This window comes from Somniosus microcephalus, chromosome 8 (assembly GCF_052327205.1).
Source record: "Somniosus microcephalus isolate GS21.2 chromosome 8, FLI_Smic_1.0, whole genome shotgun sequence".
NCBI classification, from domain to species: domain Eukaryota; kingdom Metazoa; phylum Chordata; class Chondrichthyes; order Squaliformes; family Somniosidae; genus Somniosus; species Somniosus microcephalus.
In genome coordinates, this window is record NC_140994.1 from 202,535,706 (window position 1) to 202,561,827 (window position 26,122).

The 26,122-nt window shown below is 41.1% G+C and overlaps 1 protein-coding gene across 1 annotated transcript in view; it reads left to right on the forward strand.

Annotated features, from left to right (window-relative positions):
• The window catches only part of LOC147114049 (short transient receptor potential channel 7), a 164,579-nt gene extending 141,814 nt beyond the window's left edge, over positions 1-22,765 (forward strand). Inside the window, exons 5-11 of the mRNA XM_085995598.1 lie at positions 2,460-2,693; positions 4,913-5,177; positions 15,205-15,400; positions 18,256-18,471; positions 18,801-18,884; positions 20,758-20,833; positions 21,428-22,765. Of these exons, the coding sequence (XP_085851724.1) occupies positions 2,460-2,693; positions 4,913-5,177; positions 15,205-15,400; positions 18,256-18,471; positions 18,801-18,884; positions 20,758-20,833; positions 21,428-21,564 (1,208 nt within the window). The 3' untranslated portion in view covers positions 21,565-22,765. The remainder of the gene's footprint in view (positions 1-2,459; positions 2,694-4,912; positions 5,178-15,204; positions 15,401-18,255; positions 18,472-18,800; positions 18,885-20,757; positions 20,834-21,427) is intronic.
• The last annotated feature ends 3,357 nt before the right edge of the window (positions 22,766-26,122 follow it).

Genomic DNA, 26,122 nt, shown 5'->3' on the forward strand with positions numbered 1-26,122 from the left:
AAGTTTCTCATTAAACTATACACCTGACTTCCCACGGAAGTGAGCAAAATAGCTCTCCTTTTTCCAACATCATCTATATCATTTGCTTCAAAGAAATGCATCAGCAACTCTCAGTACTCATCCCAGGTCTGTGTCTGAACATCAAAAGCAGAGATCTTTCCTACCGTAGCAGCCATGATCCTCTATTCAGTGCTCTTTTTTTTTCTTCTTCAAGATGTGATCTGTTGATCCTCGTCGCCAATATATGATATCCGAGTGGTAAGGTCAGAAACTGAGAGAAGCGAGATATAAGGAACAAAACCCAACTGTTTATTACACGGTGTAGCAGAGAGAAATAGCTCTTACAGGCTGGAAGCAAAACACACAATTTCTTACTGCACGATGGGAAGATGGAGGATTCACCTCTGAGTCATACCCATAATGCAATGCCACGTTACCTTAATAACTGGTGTACCAGGACATTGAGTACATGACCCATTACCTTAAATACTGGTGAATGTGAAACGTTACTCTTTGGCTCCATCTGGTGGATAACTTAAACATTACATCCCAGATTACTATAGAGTTAGATATATTTCTTAAGGCTAAAGGGATCAAGGGCTATGGGGAGAAAGCAGGGGCAGGGTACTGAATTTGGCTGATCAGCCATGATCTCATTAAATGGCGGAACAGGCTCGAGGGACCGAATGGCCTACTCCTGCTCCTATCTTCTATGTTTCTATGTGAGGTGTGGAGAAGTGAGGGTTGCAATAGTGGTGAGTGTAGGAAGTGCAGAGTGTGTGAGTAGGAGGAGAAGGAGGAAGACTGGTGCGATGCATGTGATTGTACGAACGTGAAGGGATGTGGGAGAGGGAAGTATTGGGAGAAGTGAGGCTGGAGGTGGTAAAAGTGTAAGCAAATTCCTAGGCCTACTAATCAGCTGCAGCCAAAGCCTGCTTCCACCTCCTTAGGGAAATGGTGCCGTGAAATGGTACAAATAGCAACATTCATCACAACTACGTCAAGTAGCTCTACCTCCATTTTGGTAGCCATGAAACAGGCATCAATGTTGGGCTGCTCCATCACTTGCCAACAGACTCATGCCTACACCTTGGGTGTCCTTTCCCTTCATTTCTGCCCGTGACTTCATAGTACCCCCACCCCCACCGCCCCACACCATGCCCCCCCCACCCCCAGCACCCCGCTGCACTCTTCAGCCTCAGCAAAGCTTTTTGAGCCTTTCTGAAGACTTCCAGAATTTTTGTCATTTTATTGTGACACTTCTCTTTATCTTCATATCTTTAAATCTCACTTACAACAACAACAACCTTTAGTAAAACATCCCAAGGCGCTGCACAGGAGTATTTTAAGACAAAAAATAAATTAGTGCTGTTGACCAAAAGCTTGGTCAAAGAGGTAGGTTTTAAGGAGCATCTTAAAGGAGGAGAGAGAGGTAGCGAGGCAGAGAGGTTTAGGCAGGGAATTCCAGAGCTTAGAGCCTAGGCAACAGAAGGCACTCCCACCGCTAGTGTGCTTCCGACACCCACCAACTAGTTTTGTGAATAACTATGCAACGGGGTAACCCATGAAGTTTGAGCGCTATTAGCACTTTACAATTCTAGCAGGATTACCACCAGTTCTGAACCACATAGAACTGACTCACTAAATGAAAATCAACCCCACACGTCTTAAAATCATGTCGGGGTCGATTTTAACTCCCAGCGAGTTCGGGGCAGATGCAAAATGCACTCGCAGGGCTAGATTTCAGGCCCAGGGTATTTTACCTCCTGGGCCTCATCTGCATGCCGTCAGTCAGCTACCCAGCTGAAATGGGCAAAAAGTGGCAGCTGGCCGGCGGGCAGGAGTGGAAGTTCTGGGCAGCTGGAAGTTCAGGTGGCCAGAGGCAGCAGAGGGCTCACCAGCAAGCAGGTATGTCGCGGGGAGGGTTTGGTAGGATCTCGCGAGATCAAACGGAGGAGGTTGCAACTTTCCTCATGGGGCCCACAGGATCACTCCTGCTCCTCCTGTCCCCACAAAGGAAAATTTTACCTTTACCTTGTAAAGTGTAAAGGCACTTACCTCCTGGATCTAGCAGCCCTCGCTTTGCATTAGCTGGTGGGTTTCGCGAGGCCTGCCTAACCCGACCAGCTAAAGTTAAATACAGCATGAAGGTTAAAGCAGAGGCTTCCAGCCTCATTAAAATATTTAAATAGACGACCCGCTTCCTGGCAACAGATTGGCTGTGCACCCCCGTTCCGCCTCTGTTAAAACCGGAAGTGGGCGGGTTGGAGACGGATTCAGGTCAGGGTTCAGATTTATAACACTTTAACTACCCAGCCCACTCGGTTTTTTTTAGGTTAAAATTCCCCCCCCCCCTCCCGATTCTATTTCTCAATAGAAGTATTTCAGTGGTTAATTTGGATTTAGTTACTCAACCTTTGTCAGACCTCTCTTAATAAAGATAAATTTCTTGCTCTCAGGTATGATATGGACAGAATGCAAAGAAATGTGGGTGGAAGGACCCAAAGAATATGTCATGCATCTGTGGAACATTCTAGATTTTGGGATGTTGTCTATCTTTGTTGCCTCATTCACTGCAAGGTTTATGGCATTTCTAAAGGCCTCTGAAGCACAACTATATGTAGATATGTATGTAAAAGCCAGTGATCTCTCCAAGGCATCACTACCTCCAGAGGTTGCATACTTCACTTATGGTAAGTTGAACTTCTGGCTTATTTTATTTGCTGTACTCCATTGGCATGAAGTGTAATAAAATGCTCCACTTCAAACTTTTTCATTCTTCAGAAAACTGAAAATCATATGTTTCCTTTGATTCAATTTTAATTTGTTCCATATTAAACAGTTTAGTATCACTTACATGCTAACTTTTATACGACTCCAACTATCCACATATCCTACATGCTTAGAGGGTGCCACCTTGTGGTATAATCCATTTTTGGAATGAGACATTAAACTAAGGCCCTGTTAGGTGGACGTAAAAGAATCCATAGCACTATTCAAAGGAGAACAGGAAGTTCTCTTGGTGTCCAGGCCAACATTCCTCCTTCGCCCATTACCATCAAAAACAGATTGTCTAATCAGTCATTCATTTGCTGTTTGTTGGACTTTGCTGTGTGCAAATTGGCTGCCGTATTTACCGACTGTACTTAAACCGCAGATTGAAAATAAACAACACATGTACTCCATGAATGGTGTTGAAATGGCAATGGATGAAGTGGAAAAAGACATAGGAGTGGCTTAGTAAGCTTGATGCTTGTCCAGCCAATGCAAAGCAGCAATCAACCTTGCCAATAGAATGTTGAACTACATAGCCAAAGCAATTGGATGTCTGAGGAAGTCATGATTAAACTATACGGTACAATGGTCAGACTATACCTTCAGTACTGTGTCTAGTTCTTCTCGTCAAGAAACAAGAGAGACATTCAAGTGCTGGAGGCAGTGCAGAGAAAAGTCATGAAGCTGATCCCAGAGGTCAGGGTCTGAGTTATGAGGAAAGATTTAAGAGAGTATCTTGGGCTCTTCAAACTAGAAAGGAGGCATCCGAGAGGTGATTTTCTAGAGGTATATAGAATAGTAAATGGTATGGAAATGGTCAATCTGGAATATTACTTTCAATCAAATTGGGGGCACAGGTTCAAACTAGTAAAAGGTAACCTTGGGATTCATGCAGAGAGTGATCAGCATTTGGAATGGACTTCCCAATAGATGGTAGCGGTGAAAACCTTGGGTGCATTTAAAGAAATAATTGGAAGCTGCAATGGGGGCACTGTAAGGTGCATCTGAATGGATGAACTAAGCTGGCCGAATGGTCTTCCTCATCTGTAATTATCTTGTATCTTGTGAACAGTAACTACATTTTAAAAGTAAGTTAATTGGATTTTCAGGCCCCAAGTGGGGACAGGATCAGGCTCAGTTGTGATACTTCACGTGGTGAAATAGCCTGAAGGCACACGTCATGTAGACTAATGCCTTTGTGTTATTCAATCATGTGAGACATCACATCAGAGTCTGACCTCGTTCTTATCCATTGCCAGAGGAGATCAATTAAAGTATATTTACATTTTGAATGCACTTTTAAATCTGTGCATGTACCATGAAATTTGTCTTATCTGAGCATATAAAGACTATGAAATTTGACCAAAGATCCTACGAGAAACGAACAGCCCCATTTGTGAGAAAGAGAGAGAAAACCGTGAGACAGTTGTGCCTTTTAGGTTGTAGTCCAAGTCTCACTATGGCAGAGAGACGAAAATCCTCGCAGTATGAGAGAGAAGTGTGTGCAGTTCACCAGGGCACTATTTTTGTTTGATCAGACAGTCTGGTTCACTAATCCATTACATTTCCTTCTTTTGCTTTGTCAAGCAACAACCTCCTGGTTGTTTTCAGCAGGTGTGGGGTCAGGCTTTTAGAAAGTTTGAGAATCCCTGGTATGGCTCATTTCCACACAAGGCAGCACATTTACCAACCGAACCATTATGGCTGCTCTAAGTGACACTAACATTTTTTTCAAATGTATTTGAATTATGATCAACAACACAACTTCATACAGCGCAACAGCAGTACACACCACAGCTCAATAAAAAAAAGTTTATTTTTATCCAAGTCAGTAAACTTTCATTTTCCAGCACATAGGAGATATTTCATAAACTAAGAAAATCTCTCTCATCGCTCTGAGTATAGAGATACTAATATTGATTCAATATAAATTTACTAAGCTGCAAAGAAGTGGAAAAGAGGCACTATGGATTCAGAAAAAGTTTTGCCACGGTACTAATCTTTTCCACATTAATTATGAAAATAAAAGGCACTATATACAGTGGCACAGCTTTGTCTAACTTGCATATTTATTTCTTTATCAGCTCCAGGATGTATTTCTCAGGAGATATGTGTTTTTTCCCTCACCTTTTCCCAGCTAGGAACAAGTGGCTTCCATCTGATCCACAAATCATATCAGAAGGACTTTATGCAATCGCTGTTGTGTTAAGTTTCTCCCGAATTGCGTATATTCTACCAGCAAATGAAAGCTTTGGTCCTCTGCAGATCTCCCTTGGAAGGACGGTGAAAGACATTTTCAAGTTCATGGTCATATTCATTATGGTATTTGTTGCTTTCATGATTGGAATGTTCAATCTTTATTCATACTATCTGGGAGCAAAGTATAATCCAGCCTTTACAACGTAAGTAAATGCACGGTTCCCAATTCAAAATATATTTTATTTTGTACAGTAGGAACAGACTTTATGCAATGATATGATGAGCACTGGCATAAGCATTTTTGGCTATTTTCTGTGCAAATTTGTTCCACTAAAAAAGTGGCAAACATTTCAAAAATGCAAATGAAATTCCAGTTTACCTATTTTTTTTTTAATTCAGGCATTGCTGCTTGTTACTTATTGGTATTCATTAAACCACATATTTGTGTATGACTTATTGTACAAACAACCAGTTTGTAACTGCCAATAGATCCCAGTTCTGTAAACTAGGGAAGATAAAGTCCCTCTTCTCCCACTCTAAGAATAATTGCTATGTTAGTAAAATACCAACGTTACCTTGAAGATAAAATGTTTCAAAAGTCTTGCTGTTAGAAAAAAAATCCAATGACTAGAATATCTACTAGGAATAGGAAAAAACAGAACAAGAAAAAGCCATTCAGCCCATCAAGCCCACTCCTTATAGACCATGAACATCTCACTGTGACATCTCCTGAGAAGTGGTTCCACAATGTTTCCCCATGCCCCACAAGATAAATTGAGGAAAACTCTAGAATACTGATCTAACCTTGCATCATCATGTTCTATCATTCATCTTGCACCAATTGCCTTCTTTATTATGACTTTTCCACAGTTACAGCAGCTGAGGAGCCATCATGATCCACAAGAGATTCATCCATCTCCATCTTTTTAACCCTCAGACCCTTTAGATATTAATTCAGCTCTTTTTTAGCTGGATGTGTATTCCACATAACTATTACTCTGTGTAAAATTCCTTTTAATTTGAAATTTTGCTTGAAGTCTCTCAAATTTGATACTCACGTTTTCTTGTACTCATAGTCGACGTTACATAATCTACTTTCAACTACATTATCATTCCTGTAAACATTTACAAAATTTTAATCATATCTCTCAATCATTGTTTCTTAATTGAAAACAAATTCAGTTCTGTGGGTCTTACTTCATAACTTAGGGGGTGATTTTGCCAATGGGGAGCTTTTGGAGGTGGGACTCCCACTTGTTGGGTTTCAGTCCTGCCTCCAACAACTTCTGGCCAATCCACGCTATTTTCCCTTGATTGACCTTGTTAAGCCCACCCAGCGGACTTAGCAGGCCAATTAAGGGAAAGCCGGTTACAGAGAACGTCAATGTATGACATTTCATCTGTCAAACATTTTTGACAGATGAATTGTCTTCGTTTGACAGTTCTGTGAAGCTGTCAAACACTGACATTCCCTGTAGTTTGATGAGTTCTTGAATTCAAGACCTCATCAAACAGCTTTCTTTTGCAGAAATGAGATGGTTGTTGCATTGGAGAATGCAACGGCCATCTGTCATCTCCAACGCGGAGATACGAGACTCTCCGCATACACACCGACTGAAGCCTACAGGAACAAACAAAGGTAAGTGACATGAATCAGTCATTCATGAAAGAAAGACTTATGAAATAATACTGAATGGCCTACGGGTGGCGCTGTCCAGGGAGAGTATAAATACTCGGGCATGGGCCCAGCTTGCGCAGGACATTCTTAACAGGAACTAGTGAAGGACACAACTAGACCTCCATGTTATAAAACAGTTGATTAAAGCTTTGTTTAACGCTTAGACCAAGTGCCTAGTAGTTTTCTTACGTCAGTAAGTACACTCTTACTAACACGTTGCACTTACCTCAGATACTCACCTCTCCATTTTTGCACCCAGCACTTACCTTCACACCACACTTTTGCACCCCCCCAACCCCCGCAGACCCACTACTCGCCTCGCTGACCTGGCGGGTTTCGGAGCCTTCGGGGAGCCCATACTTGAGGGCAAAAATCCTATCTTCTGCCTGTTAACTACCTGTTAACAGGCTTTAATCCCTTCTCGCTTTCAAGGAGACAGGACCTGGCATGGGATGGCTACCCACCTCTTGGGAAGATGGCATGGAGGTAGGTTGGGGGCGGGTTGGGCACCCGCCCCCAGATTCTGCCATTTTCCCGGCAGACCCGCCTCCCCAGGGCTGGCAAGATCGCGCCCCTGTGTCCAAGTCCTGAAATCACATTTTCATACATAAGAAATAGGAGCAGGAGTAGGCCATTTGGCCCTTCGAGCCTGCTTCGCCATTCAATAAGATCATGGCTGATCACCTACCTCAACTCCACTTTCCTGCACTGTTCCTATATCCCATGATTCCCTTAATATTCAAAAATTTATCAATCTCTATCTTGAATATACTCAATGACTGAGCATCCACAGCCCTCTGGGGTAGAGAATTCCAAAGATTCACCACCCTCTAAGTGAAGAAATTTCTTCTCATCTCACTCCTAAATGGCTGACCCTTTATTCTGAGACTGTGACCACTGGTTCTAGACTCCCCAGCCACGGGAAACATCCTCCCTGCATCTACCCTGTCAAGCCCTGTAAGAATTTTGTATGTTTCAATGAGATCACCACAATGAGACCAATTAAATACATACTTTGGTTCTGTCTTCACAAAGGAGGACACAAATAATCTCCCAGAGTTGTCGGGGAACATAGGATCTAATGAGAGGGAGGAATTGAATGAAACCAGTATTTGTAGGGAAATGGTGTTAGGGAAATTGACGGGATTGAAGGCCGATAAATCCCCAGGGCCTGATAATCTACATCCTAGGGTACTTAAGGAAGTGGCCCTAGAAATAGTAGATGCATTGCTGGTCATCTTCCAAAATTCTATAGACTCTGGCACAGTTCCCATGGATTGGAGGGTAGCTAATGTAACCCCACTATTTAAAAAAGGTGGGAGAGAGAAAACGGGGAATTATCGTCTGACATCGGTAGTGGGGAAAATGCTAGAGTCCATTATAAAAGATGTAATAGCAGAGCACTTGGAAAACAGTGACAGGATCGGACAAAGTCAACATGGATTTACAAAAGGTAAATCATGCTTGACTAATCTACTGGAATTTTTGGAGGATGTAACTGATAGAATAGATAAGGGAGAACCAGTGGATGTGGTGTATTTGGACTTTCAGAAGGTTTTTGATAAGGTCCCGCATAAGAGATTAGCGTGTAAAGTTAAAGCACATGGGATTGGGGATAAGGTACCGTCTTGGATAGAGAACTGGTTGGTAGACAGGAAGCAAAGAGTTGGAATGAACGGGTCTTTTTCCGAGTGGCAGGCAGTGACTAGTGGGGTACCGCAGGGATCGGTGCTAGGACCCCAGCTATTCACAATATATATAAATGATGATCTAGACAAGGGAACTAGATGTAATATCTCCAAGTTTGCAGATGACACAAAGCTGGGTGGGCATGTGTGCTGTGAGGCGGATGCAGAGAAACTCCAGTATGATTTGGACAGGTTGGGTGTTTGGGCGGATGCATGGCAAATGCAGTATAATGTGGATAAATGCGAGGTTATCCACTTCGGTGGCAAAAACAGGAAGACAGATTATTATCTGAACGGCAATAGATTGGGAAAAGGGGAAGTGCAACGAGACCTGGGTGTCCTTGTGCGCCAGTCGCTGAAGGTAAGCATGCAGGTGCAGCAGGCTGTTAAGAAGGCAAATGGTATGTTGGCCTTCATAGCAAGAGGATTCAAGTGCAGGAGCAAGGATGTCTTGCTGCAGTTGTACAGGGCCTTGGTGAGACCACACCTTGAGTATTGTGTGCAGTTTTGGTCGCCTTATCTGAGGAGGGATGTTCTTGCTGTGGAGGGAGTGCAGCGAAGATTCACCAGACTGATACCTGGGATGGCAGGGATGACATATGAGGAGAGATTGGGTCGATTAGGCTTATATTCGCTAGAGTTTAGAAGAATGAGAGGGGATCTCATTGAAACATAAAATTCTAACAGGACTAGACAGACTAGATGCAGGAAGGATGTTCCCGATGGTGGGGGAGTCCAGAACCAGGGGTCAGAGTCTAAGGATAAGGGGTAAGCCATTTAGGACTGAGATGAGGAGGAATTTCTTCACCCAGAGAGTGGTGAACCTGTGGAATTCTCTGCCACACAGGGCAGTTGAGGCCAATTCATTAAATATATTCAAGAAGGAGTTAGATATATTTCTTAAGGCTAAAGGGATCAAGGGATATGGGGAGAAAGCAGGGACAGGGTACTGAATTTGGACGATCAGCCATGCTCTCATTAAATGGCGGAGCGGGCTCGAGGGGCCGAATGGCCTACTCCTGCTCCTATCTTCTATGTTTCTAATTTTGTTTAATAACCTCTTTTGTGGAGCCTTATTGAATATCTTCTGAAAATCCAAATACACCACATTCACTGGTTCTCCCTTATCTATTCTGCTAGTTACAACCTCAAAAAACTCTAACAGATTTGTCAAACACGATTTCCCTTTCATAAATCTGTGTTGACTCTGCCTAATCCTATTATAATTTTCTAAGTGCCCTGTTACCACATCCTTAATAATAGATTCTAGAATTTCCCCTACTACTGATGTCAGGCTAACTGGTCTGTAGTTCCCTGTTTTCTCTCTCCCTGCTTTCTTAAATAATGGGGTTACATTTGCTACCTTCCAATCTGCGGGAACCAGTCTAGAATCTATGGAATTTTGGAAAATGACAATCAATGCATCCACTATTTCTATAGCCACCTCTTTTAAAACCCTAGGATGTAGGCCATCAGGACTAGGGGATTTATTGACTTTCAGTCCCATTAATTTCTCCAGTACTACTTTTTAACTAATACTAATTTCTTTCAGTTCCTCATTCTTGCTAGACCCTTGGTTCTCCACTATTTCCAGGAAGTTTTTTGCGTTTTCTTCCATGAAGACAGACACAAAGGGCTGGATTTTACTTACTGAGATGAGTTGGGGGCGGGATTGCTGCCTTCTGGGTTCTAGTCCCGCCCCCAGTGATGTCTGATGCACAGGCGCTATGTTAAGTCCATCCTGTGGGCTTGCTGGCCAATTAAGGGAAAGCTGGTGTCAGATGACGTCAATTGATGACACTTCATCTGCCGGTTTTCTTAAAGGGACATGTACCATTTCTTCTTGGCAGATGATTTGTCAGTGTTTGACAGCATTGAGGTGCTGTCAAACTGACAATCACTGTACAAAGGTGAGCCCTTGCCCCCAGGCTCTTCAATGACTCTCTCCTTAGGATAAAACAGATGGCAGCTGCAGGTGAGGGTACAGAAGCGATCTGTCACTTCTCCCAATGAGGTGAGGCCACACAAACACTTCAAAGCTTGTCACCTACAGAAAAATCTAAACAAATTAAAAATGACTTTTGCAACAATTCCTTACCTCTGATACTCACCAGTGTCCCATTGCATCCTTTACACCATTTCTGTAGCTGTCATCTCTACATAAATATTACAACAGACCCACAGCACACCTCACATACCCTGGCGGGGTTCCCCGACATTGGGAAGGCCGCAGCAGAAGTTGCAAAATGGGAAAAAAACCTCTTAACTGCCTTATAACTACCTGTTAACAGGCAGTTAATTGGCTATAATCCTCTTCCCGCCACTAGTAGTCAGGTCCCTGCGCATATCGGGGACCTGACTCCCGGGAAGATTGGTTGGAGGCGGGTTGGGAGTGGGTTTGGGATCCGCTCCCATTCTTTTTGATTTTCCCAGCAGTCCCACCTCCAAACTCACCTCCTCAGGGCTGGTAAAATCCAGCCCAAAGTATTTGTTTAATTTTCTTATTCCCCATTATAATTTCTCCTGTCTCAGCCTGTAAGGGACTCACATTTACTTTTGTTAATCTTTTCCTTTTTACATACCTATAGAAGCTTTTACAATCTATTTTTATGTCTCTTGCTAGTTTACTCTCATTCTATTTTCCCTTTCTTTATCAATTTCTTGGTCCTCCTTTGCTGAATTCTAAAATCCTCCCAATCCTCAGGCTTACTGCTCTTTTTGGCAACATTATAAGCCTCTTCCTTTGATCTAGTACTATCTTTAACTTCCCTTGTTAGCCATGGTTGGACCACTTTTCCTGTGGGGTTTTTGTGCCTTAAAGGAAGGTATATTTGTTGTAAATTATGTATTAATTCTTTAAATGCTAGCCATTGCTCCACTGTCATACCATTTAATGTAGCTTCCCAATCTACCTTAGCCAACTCGCCCCTCATACCTACTTAGCTTGCTTTGTTTAGATTTAAGACACTAGTTTCGGATTTAACTAAGTCATTTTCAAACTCAATATAAAATTCTATCGTATTATGGTCCCTCTTCCCTAAAGGCTCTTTTACTACAAGGTTATTAATTAACCCTTTCTTGTTGCACAATACTAGATCTAAAATAGCCGGTTCCCTAGTTGGTTCCTCAACATACTGATCTAGAAAACTATCTTGCATACATTCCATGAATTCGCCCTCCACACTATTACTGCAAATTTGGTTTGCCCAGTCTATATGTAGATTAAGATCCCCCATGATTACTGTATTACCCTTGTTACATGTGCCTCTAATTTCCTGATTTATACTCTGCCCTACATTATAACTACTGTTTGGGGGCCTATAAACAACTCCCACCAATGTTTTCTGCCCCTTAATGTTTCTTAGCTTCACCCAAACTGATTCTACTTCTTGATTTTCACAGTTACGATCCTTTCTCTCTACTGTCTTTATCCCACCCTTTATTATCAGGGCTACCCCTCCTCTTTTTCCATTTTGCCTATCCCTTCTAAAAGTTATGTATGCTGGAATATTTAGTTCCCAACCTTGGCCACTTTGCAACCACGTCTCCGTAATGGCTATTGGATCAAACCTATTAATTTCTATCTGTGCTATTAATTCATCTATTTTGTTGTGAATGCCTCATGCATTCAGATATAATGCCTTTAGCTTTGACTTATTTCTCTTTTTCCCTGATGTCACCTTAGTCACCGATGCCTTATTACCTTTGTTATTCTCTCTGTCCCTTCCTGACCCACTCTGCTTATTTTTACCCAAAACTCTACTCTGCTCTAGGGCCTTGACATTTCTCTCGCTGCTTTTAAATTTACTCTTTCCTGAATCCTCCTGCACCCCCCCCCCCACCCCCCTTCATTAGTTTAAAGCCCTATCTACTGCCCTAGTTATTTGGTTCGCCAGGGCACTGGCCCCAGCCCGGTTTAAGTGGAGCCCGTCCCAATGGAACAGCTCCCTCTTTCCCCAGTACTGGTGCCAGTGCCCCATGAACTGAAACCCCTTCCTCCCACACCATTCTTTGAGCCATGCATTTAAACCTCTGATCTGTTTGTTCCTCTGCCAATTTGCGCGTGGCTCAGGTAACAATCCAGAGATTATTACCTTTGAGGTTCTGCTTTTAATTTGGATCCTAGCTCCTCAAACTCCCTCAGCAGAACCTCATTCCCAGTTCTACCTAAGTCATTGGTTCCTAGTGGACCATGACAACTGGGTCCTCCTCCTCCCACTCCAAGTTCTTCTCCAGCCGCAAGGAGATGTCTTTAAGCCTGGCAGGCAACATAACCTTCGGAATTCTCGGTTGTGGCTGCAGAGAACAGTATCTACCCCCCCTGACTATACTGCCCCCTACCACAACTACATTCCCTTTCACTCACTCCACTTAAATGGCCTCCTGCGCCATGGTGCTATGGTCAGCCTGTTCATCCATCCTGCAGGCTTTTCCCTCATCCACACAGGCAGCAAGAACCTCATACGTGTTGGACAAGGGCAAAGGCTGAGGCTCCTCCAACACTGCACCTGGGGTCCCCTTACCTGCCTGAGTTGCAGTCGCACCCTCCTGCCCCTGACTACTAACCAGACCTGTACCACTACCTAACCTAAGGGGTGTGACTGCCTCCTGGATCAAAGTGTCCAGGTAACTCTCCCCATCCCTGAGCTGAAGTTCCTTAATATGCAGGCACTTACTGCAAATGTGGTTGTCCGAGATCACAATGCTCTCCACAAACTCCCACATGCTGCAGTTGCGGCACACCACCTGCACTGCCATCCCTATATGACCTTGTTTTATTTAATTAAATCCATTCCATTTAATCCCGCTCTGTGCTCTGCGGAAATGTTTACTTTTATACACTAGGAGCCTCACCCAATTTACAAGTGATGACTCAGCTCCCCTGCTCCTGGTGATTAGCGCCTGTTCAAGACAAACACCTACAGCTGACTGACAGTTAACTGCCACTAGCAATCAGCTTCTGTTAACTACAGTTTTTTAAGTTTTAATGCCCTAGGTTAAAATCAAAATATTAAACTAAATTTCCATTTTTACAGCTTCTACTTATCCAATACTTACCAGAAATTCACACTCTTTCCAAATTCCCAAAGAACTTCTCTGAAATATTTCCAATTAATCATTGCATTTTCAAAGGTCAGGTGCTCAAATAAGCACATAATATTCCAAATGTAGACTTACCAATGATCAAACCAAAGTTAGAATATTAATTAATAATTAAGTCATGAAAGATTCGCGAACTTCTCTGTAAGAAATCACATTATTGAAAATGAGGAGACGCTTGTTTAAACAAAAATGCAAATGAATATTTTTTCCACTTTTCCAGAGTTCCGTAATGGTTAAAACATGTCTGTCCAACATCAAAGATACTCGGTTTAGCAAATTTTTTTTTGTTACATCAAACTAAATTATATCATTCGACTCATGTCATCATCTCTAAAGCATGCTAAAATCTCATTATGATTTCTGTACTTTTCTGAGTACAGAATTAAATTACCTGCTGCATGTATTCTGATTCCACAACCAGGCTGTAACTGATTGTAGAAAGTGCTATGGTGTGTAGATTATTTGATGTGCAGCAACTTTTAAAAAAACACATAAATGTTCAACCACTAGAATGGGAAACAATACTGCTTTTCATTGATGACTGAACTTAAATGTTTCTTACAAATACCAAAACTGCACCCACTCTTCATTTTAATAGGGTAAGGTTCAAATCACCCAAATCTTTAGTCATTAATAGACCTCTTCCCTCACCAAAAAAAAAATAAGAACTATATAAGATTGATTAAATGTAGATGATTGGGGCCAGAGAAGTTTCTGGGGGGAAAAGAGTGAGTTTAAAAAGCAGTCCGGGGTTAGAAACAAGCACAATTATCTAAAAAATAATTATCCAGTTCAATTTCCCTCTTTCTGAAACTCTGCATATGCCACTTGGATTAACCGTTAGATTAGAATACTAGAGACTGTCAATATCAGATTGGATATGAAACACACTTGGGCTGAAAATCCACAGCCCTTCAATAACTACAGTAGGACTGCGGCAGAAGTCCCACCAATTAGGCCGGGACCTGGATATACTGGATCCCAACTTTCTGTCTGTGTTCCTGAATGGCCTTCTAAGGTACAGAGCCTCTGCCCACCCCAAACAAAGCCATCGACATAGGAAGGCACGGAGATCCTAGGCTGGGTATTCCAGCACCCCCAACATGGTGTAGAATTGGTAGGCCAGTAGGCTGAGTGAAACCAGACATTCTGGCCTGCCAAATGGCAGATGTGGAGTCCACCTGGGAATCCAGGTCTGCTCACTTCTCTGGGACTCCTGGCCTCCTTTAGCAAGTTGATGAACAAGATGCAGCCTTAGTTTACATGGGCATCTGCCTAAGGTGTTGAGATTAAAAGACCTCCCCCTGACCCTATAGTCTTTGGCAGAGTCAGTGCCAGAAGCCCTCGATGGGCATTTCCCAGTACTTACACCGGAGTATCAGCCCCACAGGTTCTCAGCCCACTTAATACAGCAGCTAAAAGTCATTCAAATACCCATGTAATACTGTAATGATGTTACTGAATAGCTGTTTCAATACTGCACAATTTTTCACACACTGTTATTGGTTAAAACAATAAATATTTACTTTATAGCTTAACCGTTCACTCACCAAAATGTCTGTGCTCTGATGTCTAAAGAAATGCCACAGATTTTGCTTTCTTTTCAAATTGTGGGGTCAAATTCTTGTTAAAAAAATGTAATATAGTAGTCAACCATGCTTTTGAAGATATATTTTTACTGAAAGCTGTTTAATAGTCTTTGAAATGATTGAAATTATTAATATTGTATCACCTGTTCGGTATTCTCTTCCATTCTTTTAGCGTTGAAGAGAGTTTCAAAACCTTATTCTGGTCGATATTTGGCTTGTCAGAAGTGATATCCGTTGTCCTCAAGTACGATCACAAGTTCATTGAGAACATAGGGTATATTCTATATGGAGTGTACAATGTTATGATGGTGGTGGTGCTGCTCAATATGCTAATAGCCATGATCAACAGCTCATATCAAGAAATCGAGGTATGGTTTTAGTGCCTTTTCTTTAGAAAAAAAAACTTCAAAGTTAAGTAATGATTTTAAAAACTTCATTCGAATAACAGTGTGCATGGGCTCAAAATCAGTGCCAAATGTACAGTGCAGCAAATGGATGGCTCCTATTCTTATTATGGTCATACAAAATGTAACTGAAACATTAAATTACCATAAGCACTATGCCAGTTCTTTTCCCACTTGCATAAAAAAATGATGGGAATAAACAACAGGTCAGTTCAGTATCTATAAAAGAAAGAGGTAACCATTCGTCACAATTATCAGAGGAAAGTCCCTTAGAAGGTTGAGACTCCATCCAAAAAAGAGACCAACCAGAGTCAACTTGAGGATTTCTAGTTAATCCCCCCACCCAGGTTAGTTGGTAAAGCCAATGTGTGACTGACCCAGACTAGAACATCCCAGGTTTGATTGCCAGTCTATGTTGATGTAGTGATCACATCTGGGGGTAGCAGTAGAAGTGCTAATACTAGCCTTGGTGCCTATGGCCCAAGGAGTGAAAAACAGAGCTTTTGCACTTCTGCTTTTTTTGTTTGGATCACAGGAACCTGGCATCCATACGTCAGCTCCCAAAGTTTATATTATTAAATATGGTCCTACTATTCCAACAGCAGAATGGTGGAATAAATACACACACAGATTTCCCATGATCCATATTAAACAAATACCAGTGTAAAAGCACTTAAAATCTCTGAGTTTCTGTTTCTGATGATTGTCCAGTGACACCTGACAGAAAGAGTGCATGTGTGAATGTTGGATGAGTTGAGGATCAGTCTTGTCAATGATATTCCAATAATGCAATAGCCCGCAAGACTCACTGTCGAGCTCACATATGAAGAATAGAACCTGAGTGAAGCACCAGGTGACCAGTACTCATGGAAGCGTGGTCTAGCAAGAAGCCACACCATCAGGAGAGAAGGAGGAAAGAAAATTGGCAAAGAAAATGCTGCAACAGGAAAATCTCATTAAGCCCGACAAGCCTGTGTCTTTTTGATAGCTATCTCCCTCATCTACTTCACACAGAAATCACAGAATCACAGAAACCCCACAATGCAGATAGAGGCCATTTCGGCCCATCGAGCCTGCACCGACACATATCCCACCCGATCCCCGTAACCCCTGCACCAACACATATCCCACCCTATCCCCGTAACCCCACATATTTAATCCCCCTAACACTAAGGGTCAATTTATCATTGCCAACTATACCTTTCAATCTGTTTCCTGCTCGGAAATGCATCTAGTTGCCTTTTGAGCCCATTCATATCATTCATTTAATTTCCTTCCCTGGTAAATTATTTGACAAATCTTTTATCATTTGTGTAAAAAAAAGCTCTTCCTTACTTTTGTGTCAGCTCCTAACTTTCTCATTGTTAACTGTGTCTCCTGGTATTTGAACCCTCAACTGCAATCACTTTGACTGAATCAACTTATCCTTTATATTCTTGTCTTGATATAATGCATCAGAATTTTAATAAGAAAGCCTTCAGGTTACTGGATGCCGAGCTTCAAATTAATTAATATATGCATCTTTTACAACTGTTATACAAACTATTGAAAACTATTTGCTGCAGTATAATCATACTGAGAGGTAGCTGAAGTTTCACTCACAAGTTTGACAGACCAGATGGTAATGATGTCCTTCCTGCCTTCATACAGCCAGGATTTTTTTAAACCTGGTTTAGTACTAATGTTCCATGATGATAATGCATAGATGAAGCCCCCGCATACAACACACTTTGTTTTGGGAACACTATTTTTACTTGGCTCCCAAATTCCATCTGCATTATCCACTGTTTAACAGCTTTCAAATGGTCATCATTCTTTTCCCTACAGTTAAGGAGTTAAAGGAATTTAAAAGAGCAACTCACATGTCACTGAGTCCGCTGTTCAGTGGAGGTTCTGCTAGAGATCAATTTCAATAAATTAATAATTGCTAGAATCTGTCTGATTTAACTCAGTGCTTCTCAAACTTTGGGACACAGGTGGGACATACTGAAAGGGGACATCAGCTGCAGTTCTAAAAAGCAACATTTTTTAAGATTGCAAACCATCCTGTTAATTTCCATGAACCAGATCTTCAAGACACCAACAATAACAACTACTTGTATAGCACCTTTAACATAGTAAAACGTCCCAAGACACTTCACAGAAGCGTTATAAAACAAAATTTGACACCATTAATATAAATGTTCATGGTGTGCACTAGTTGGTTAATCTACTTGTCAATCTCACTTGAAGAATGGGAGAACTAGCCAAACCATACAATAAAAATAGGGTGCACAAGCAATGATCCAATCAATATTTCAGATGAAGAGTGAAGTGGAGAAACAAATTAGTTTATGATATGGGAACAACTCAAGTCTATCATACAGTAACTTGTATCCAAAGAGAGGATATTTTCATTACCTTGAACAATAGTAACACTAGTACTACTTTTTTAAACTAGCTTCACATACCACGATTCCCTCAATAAAACATTATTTTTTTACTTAGGTTACTGAGAGTATCATTATGTTGAGGTGGTATTATACATAGCCGTATTACATACATAATTATGAGTTACATTATATGTGGTATATTTAAGCAAAAATAAGTATGACTTTAAGCAAGGTACTGTTCTGGCACTAAATGAAAGAAATGCAATAACCAAGATGAACATACACAGCTGGTTATTATATTATGCACTGTTTTTTCATCATAACTAGAACCAGAGCTTACCTAGTTATAGTAAGGTTCAGAAATAAGATGCTTTACAGCCAATTCACTACATCACCTACAGTCTAACTGCAATGTATTTATCAACCTACCACTTTTTATTCACACAGGAGGATGCAGATGTTGAGTGGAAATTTGCTCGCGCTAAGCTCTGGCTATCTTACTTCGATGAAGGGAGAACCTTGCCTGCTCCGTTTAACCTTGTGCCAAGCCCAAAATCAGTTTACTACTTTATATTAAAAGTAAAAATCTGCCTTATACATTTGTGCAAATCCAAGGTGCAAAAATCTGAGGGTGACCTTGAAATGGGCATGCTGAATTCTAAGGTAATGTATGCAATTCTTATGTATTTGAAAATATTTGCAATTGTTGGAAAATTATGCACTTTCTAAACTGGCTCCTGATCACAATTTGAACTTATTGCTATTCAACCTGTTTACAAAATAATATTTTAATTGCAAACCTATTTCCAGTTTTCTGTTCTAAGTAAATAATGAAGAACTTGCATTTTTATAGTGCCTTATCATGCCACTAAGGACATCTCAAAGCTCTTCACACCCAACTAATTGTTTTTTGAAATGTAGTTTTATGTATCTGGTTTATGTAAGCAAAGTATCATAATTACAAATTAAATCTACATTCAATTCCATTCCAGCTAGGTCATCATTATCAATCTAATCCTAGAGGTTCAGAAGGTTGTGGTCTGAAAAAGCCTATTAGCAATCCGACAAGATATCAGGTTAGTTACCTGTATAGGCGGCACTGTAAATTTCCCCAATTGTGTTACATTGCTCGCACTTTCCTCTAGAGGGAGACATTAGGTTGGATTTCACATGTTTCATTGCGTAAGATACAAGAATGCAAACTAATTATTTTGAATTAATTAAAAACATCTGAAGCACAATCTTATATTTTAAGCATAAATTGAATAATAAAACACAATGATCTTGCTTGAATTTACCATAATTCGTTTATCCTAATTTTTTTTAAATAAAGAAATACTTGCATTTATTTAATCCCTTATTGCAAAACACATTGTCTCAAACTGCTTCACATACATGTAATTACTTTGAAGTAGAATCACGGTGGTTGTATAGACAAATGCAAGCAGCAAAATGAGATTCCACAAACGGTAATTAGATGAGTGACTGTTTAATCTGTTTTTGGTGGTGTTGAAGAATGTTGGCTAGGACACTGGGAGAACAAACTTATTTTCTTTAAATAGCATCATAGGATCTTTAGCACCTATCTAAACCACAGCTGGCAGACAGGGGCTTTGGCTTAACGTCTCATCCAAAGGATGGCAGCTCAGACAGTATAGCACTCCTTCAGTACTGCACTGAAATGTCTACCTAATTTCACATGTTTAAGTGTTGCAGTGGGCCTTGACCTCGCCACCTTCTGATTCTCAAGAGGTGAGAGTGCTTCCAACTATATCTTGTAATGCAACATCATCTGACTGCTTCACACAGATAGGCCCTGCAATTCTGCGGGGGTTTTACTGGTCCCGCCATAAGTCTGGCCAGAGACTGGAAGAACTTCCACAGAATTTCAGGGCCATAAGCTCTGCCTGAAAAGATGGACAGTTTTCCAATTTGGTTGTTTGGGCAGGTTGCCAAGAGCTTGAAAAATAAATCTCGTAATCACAATTCCGTGAGGTCGGTAGGAAGCACACTCCAGGGCATTCTTGCCCTTTCTTAACATGAGACAGGCGGAAATATTTCTCCATGTATCTGCCGCAGAATCAGTGATAGTAATATGGGAACTAATTATGTGATTGAGTGCACCCGTAGCACCAATTATCAGGTGGGCAGACCTTAGGCCAGTTTCTCGGCTGAAATGCAGTGTGATCCCTTCATTAAGCTCCTCATTAAAAAAAAAAGTTTTTAACTTTTCTGCTCAAGGTGAGAGGTATCAGTGCTTGGAAATGAAACTTTTTTCCCATTTTGGCTATCCATGTCAGCATAAAAGCACTCTCAAATCAGGTGCAACAAGGTCAGATACTATGTAAGCTTCCGTCTACTTGGCCCAATTTCAAAAGACCATTCCTTGTTACACCAAGGAAGTTTTCCATTTCTTACACTACCTCTTCCATCCTGTGTGAATTTGTCAATCTTAACCATAGTTTTGTGTAGTGGGCCTAGCCCAGGGGATTACCCAACCTTATTTGGCATAGGACCCTTACAGCTTGTAGAAGAACATTTTCATCCTTGCAGTCTGGCTAGATTCAAAGTTGGGTCCCAAAGGCAAAAACTTGTTCTAACCTACTGCATCATCCAACCTTCAAAAATGTTATTATTGTTATCTTTATTTTATGTAGGGTCCTGCTGTTTGATGACAGGTTACTTTGCTCACAAAATCGTGTTTGAAGATATTAATAAACCTTCTCAGCTGAGATATTCCACGAGTGTTAGAGCATGCATATAGTTCAGCTTTGAATTGTAGATAAAGAATGTAGATCAGGGTCGTCAAAAGTTATAATCAAGTATTTATCAACCATAATGTATCTTGAGTATGTTAAAATGTCAAACATTCACAGGGCTGTAGATGTACGTTCATAGGATGCTGGAAGTGCGCTGTATATTGAAGACTTTTTCTTTAACATTTTGCAGAGAATTATGAAACGATTGATAAAGCGCTATGTGCTGAAAGCACAGGTTAATAGAGAAAATGATGAAGTCAATGAAGGCAAGTAGTTCTAAACACTGTCTTGCTTTATAGTAAAAGCAGGATGCTTGCTTTAGCCTTTCACTTAAAGATGCAACATCAACAAATAGGGGCATTTATAATAGATATATACAGTCGAGCATTTGAGCATAGAAATGCCTGTTTATTCCGGGAAAGATATACAAGTACCAATCACATTTAACATTTGCAAAAAAGAAAGGCAATATACACAAGAGTCAACAAAGAATGATCCTAAGGAGCCCGACAGTCATAAAAATGCAAATTGTTTTTTTCATTGTCTTCTTGTAGAGGTATTTTTAAATGATTTTGAAAAGGTAATGGATTGTTTGGGGTAAATCACTGTACGGAGCTGCTGTTGGGGAACCTTGTCCACTGGCAATGCAAACCAGGCATCTGGGTGCACATTTGTAATATGACCCCTCTTAATACTGCACTTCAAAGTTAAACCATCTATAGAGATACATGTTTCTGATAATAGAGTTTAATGTGTTGTATCTTTTTTTTTCAAGGAGATATATTTTATATACTTCATATACTTTTTGATGCAACTGAATTTTGAGAAACCACTTCCCTAACATTTTATTTGTATTTCAGGGGAACTTAAGGAAATCAAACAGGACATCTCTAGTCTTCGTTATGAACTCCTGGAGGAGAAGTCACAAGCAACAGGGGAGTTAGCACAACTCATTCAGCAACTCAGTGACAAATTTGGCAAAAACTTGAAAAAATAATTGAAATGAATAGGAAATAAAACATAACATTCAATTTCAGTATACTTTAGAGAAATGGGATGTTTAGCAAAAGTTGATTGAGAAAAGGCAACAAATGGGTTACTTTATACACTAGGATTTCAGACAGACAGTCTATTTAGCTGTGCATCATTAGATGGTCCTGAAAGATAAGCCAACAAAGTGGGTGAGAATGAAAATGGACTGAAATTCAACAAGGGAGGATGAGATAATATGAAGACTTAAGCAAGTGGAATGTGCATCAGTGGCACATGCAGCTGAGCTCTGCATCCAATGAAATAGCAATCAGTACCCATGTACAGCAGGCCTCTCTTCAACAACTACTGCAGGTCCCGTGCTCAAAGACATGCCCATTACAGAAAAACATGAGACTTGTAGCACAGGTTGACAACAAAGCCTGATTCACATGGATAAGGATCCACGGCATCCTATTTTGAACTATATAAAAGGAATGTGCCCCTAACATGCTAGAGTTAACTGGAAGCTGGTAGTGGGCCAATTAATGCCACTGATGCCTAGGATTTCCACCGATCCTGTTTTGGACTGTAATGCTGAAAAAAATACAAATAGACATGAAATGTGCAACTTTTAAAAACAGAAGTCTTTTTTTTTAACCACTTTCTTCTGTGGATTAGGACATGGAAGCATAAGTTATTAAGACTTTCAACTAAATTTCATCAACAAAGTAAACATTAGAACACAAGCCATGATCCCAGCCTTTGCCCTGCTTCTATCCCACCCTTTGGTCAGTTTCGGATTTGGCAAAAGGTGCCAACCCAACTGATTCTGCGTCCATTGTTCCCTTTGTTTAAGTGCTGATTTACATGAGTGGTGGTTAGATCTATCATCTTGAATTGGGCTTCACAATCACACAGGGCTTCTTTTTGTTCATCTGATGCTGTTCAACACTCACAACAGCAATTCATAAGTTCTATAAGGGTGTCACTATCAGAAAACAAAAATAAATGGAACATAAAGTTATTTGACGAGTAAGAGCATTGAAGTCGAGGCTGATTTTTTTTCAACTTTACAGCTGTTACAACAATAGTCATTAATACAAAAGTTGTACAAGTAGCTAGCACAGTTTAAAAATATTGTTTGAGTACACCAATATTTAACTGGTTAATGTTGAAAGTCTCTTGTATATTGTATTATTTTTAACCAAAATAAAAGTAGCCTTTGAAGTGAATTTACCACTATCACTGAACACATCAAGTGCTGAATATGTACAAACCCTCAAATGCTGCCATAATACTTGGTATACCAACCATATCCACTGCAGTTTTAACATATGCAGTGTTCTGTCAGTTATTCAAACACCTCTGGATCATGGTGTAGCCAAACAGACCAAAGACACGGAATGTGAATACCACAGCACAGATTGGAAGTTACAGTGGGAGGTAATATGACTTTTCTGAAGCCCAGAAAAATAGGCCCAATTGAAGCCCCAGCATTTAAAGCATGTAATGTATTGTAACAAGAGCCCACCTCCATCTCCATAGGCCAGGATAGTCAGACCTCATCTGTGTTACCGTGTGGTGATTCAACTAAAGGTCTGATTCACAAGAAAAGCAAGTTACAGCTGAGGGCAGCCATATCCCATGCTGTCGAATGTTCCTGAGTCACAGGTTTGAGGCTACATTGCAGAGCATTCCTCAGTTACAAGCCTGGGGTCAAAAAGCAGGCTGCAAATGCTCCTCGGTTGCAGCACAGGAACTACGGTTGCCAACTCTGGTTGGAGGCATTCCTGGAGGCTTGATCACCTGATACTTGACCAAATTACATTTGATTATGTGGCGTATGCAAATGTTATTACATTTACCTTGTAAAGATTGGGTCGCCTGTATTTGAGTGTCTTTGTTTGTTTGTTTGTGGTTCCCAGAACCAGGAGGCCACCTGCGAGCAGGCAAAGGGAAACCAAGGGTTGGGAAGAGGGGAAACTGACAGTGGGGGTAGGAATTTGCAGAATAGAAACCAGAGGTGGGAAGAACTTTGATTTCACCAGTAACTAATAATAACTCACTGAAATTGAAGTGGTAACTAATACTAGTTCTGTACTGGTTACACACAGATTCCCTTCATAACCAATACAGTTCTCACTGATAGTCAATGGGGCAGAAATTCGGATCGGGGGCTTGCCGCGCGTGCAAGCCCCCGATCTGCACTTACCCGACGCGCCTGCCGTTCACCTCCAGGGACGCCTGGAATTCCTTTTTGAAAGAGAAGAATCCCGGGCAGCGTCTGACGTCACGCCGCCCAGGAGTGCAGCCAGAGCGAAGCCTGTAGCGCGCAGTGTAAGTAAGACACGCCCCTTGAGGTCTCAGTTTAATAGGACACGCCCCCAATGTTTCTCACAAGCTGCAAAGCATTTTTACATGCAGAGTAGCATTTCAAATAGGTTTTTGGTATTTTTATGAAGCTTTTGGTAACTTTTATAAACTTTTAAAAACGTTTACATTATTTTGAAGAACCTGAAGTAGTTTTAAACAGAATTAAAGCAATTTAAAGACTTTTAAAAGCCCTGAAAGAATGTTTTCATTCCATTTATTTATTTAGCAACGTCGTCGTCATACGTGTCTTCACACTGTTCCCTTTGGGAAACTGTATGAAGTGGTGGAAGGATTTATGGCTGTGATTAACGCTCCTTCCATGACCGTAACCATCTTTGTACCAGCCATTAGGGTGGTTAGTCCTATGGCGGGAGGGTTTTACGGGCTCCCACAAGCTATACGAGGAGGGGGGGCCACCCACACCCACGGACGCAAATATCCCACTGGATGTCAACCCAGAATTTAGAGCCGGAGCTCCGACTCCACTTGCCGGGACTGTCTGGAGCGGGGTTCGAAACCCTACCCCGTCTGGCCCCGCGGCGGGGATCCTACCGCTACGCCAAAGACCCACTCCGATTAGCAATGTGAAATGGCTGGAATGAGCACAGTTCACGGCATTAAAAGAACTCACAATTGAACTGATGATGACCTCAGCAATCTCCTCAACGAGGTGGAGGGGCAGCGCCTGCTCATCATGGATAATGAGAAGTCCAAGGCGCCGCAAAAAGGACAGATGATAGCTTGGTCTTTTGAGTGGCAGCATAGGGCTCCAGTCACGGGGAGGGAAAAGGCGCAGGAAACGTATGGGTGTCACCTTTTGCGCGGAGTGGGTCTTTTGCGTAGCGGTAAGCATCCCCCTCAAATGGGTTGTGGGAGCCCGTAAAACCCTCACGCCATAGGACTAACCACCCTAATGGCTGGTATGAAGATGGTTATGGTCACGGAAGGAGCGTTAACGTGGCCAGAAATCCTTCCACCACTTCATACAGTTCCCGAAAGGGAACAGTGTGAGGATGCGTACGACGATGACCTCTTGCGCAATGCACCTCCTTGGACCCTCAGTCGCAGATGCGAGGGGGCAAATCGTGCAATTGTTAAATTTTTCATTTTATTGACATGTAAAATGTTAGCCCAGTAATTCCGTTCCAAACGCGTGAGTACGGTCGGGGTACTCACGCGTCTGGCCGGAGGAAATGCCGGTTTTCAGCATGCACAGCGCATGCGGGGAAAACCGGCATTTCCTGTCCTCTGAACGAAGGGGTTCGGAGGCAGAACGCGTGCGACTGCACGGGCAGCGCGTGCGCAGTAAAATTCGTCGGTTTCATTCATGCTTTCAGTGAGGTTAAGTCCTTACAACTTACACATGAAAAAAGCATGAGTACAGTTGCTCCAGAGGCTGCGGAGGAAGATATATTTTATCGTGGAGCTTCTGAAAGGCAATATTTTTGTTTGGGAAAGGGAGGAAAGTTATTTTAAGAAATGCTGAGGTAAGTTTTAAAGTTTATTTTTGTTTTTTAAAACGGGTTTTCAGTACTGTAGGTAGAAGGAGCAATTGTGGCTATGTGAATTGAATTTGCTGTGTTTATTAAATGTGAAAATGACTCCAACATTTTTAAGAAAGAAACTTTTCATCAGTAATATATTCTTTCAAGTAATTATGTATGTATGTCTGTATATATTCCTTTGCGTATATGTATGTATGTATATATTCCTTTACTTATGTGTATGAATGTATGTATTTAATTATGACTTTCAGAGAAAGTAACTTATTGGAAAATCATAATTAAATACATACATTCATACACATAAGTAAAGGAATATATACATACATACATATACGTAAAGGAATATATACGGACATACATACATAATTACTTAAAAGAATATGTTACTGATGAAAAGTTTCTTTCTTAAAAATGTTGGAAATGTTACATTACTCATTTTAGAACAGTCATTTTCACATTTAATAAACACAGCAAATTCAATTCACACAGCCACAATTGCTCCTTCTACCTACAGTACTGAAAACCCGTTTAAAAAAAAAAATTAAACTTTAAAACTTACCTCAGCATTTCTTAAAATAACTTTCCTCCCTTTCCCAAACAAAAATATTGCCTTTCAGAAGCTCCACGATAAAATATATCTTCCTCCGCAGCCTCTGCAGCAACTTTACACATGCTTTTTTCATGTGTAAGTTGTAAGGACTTACC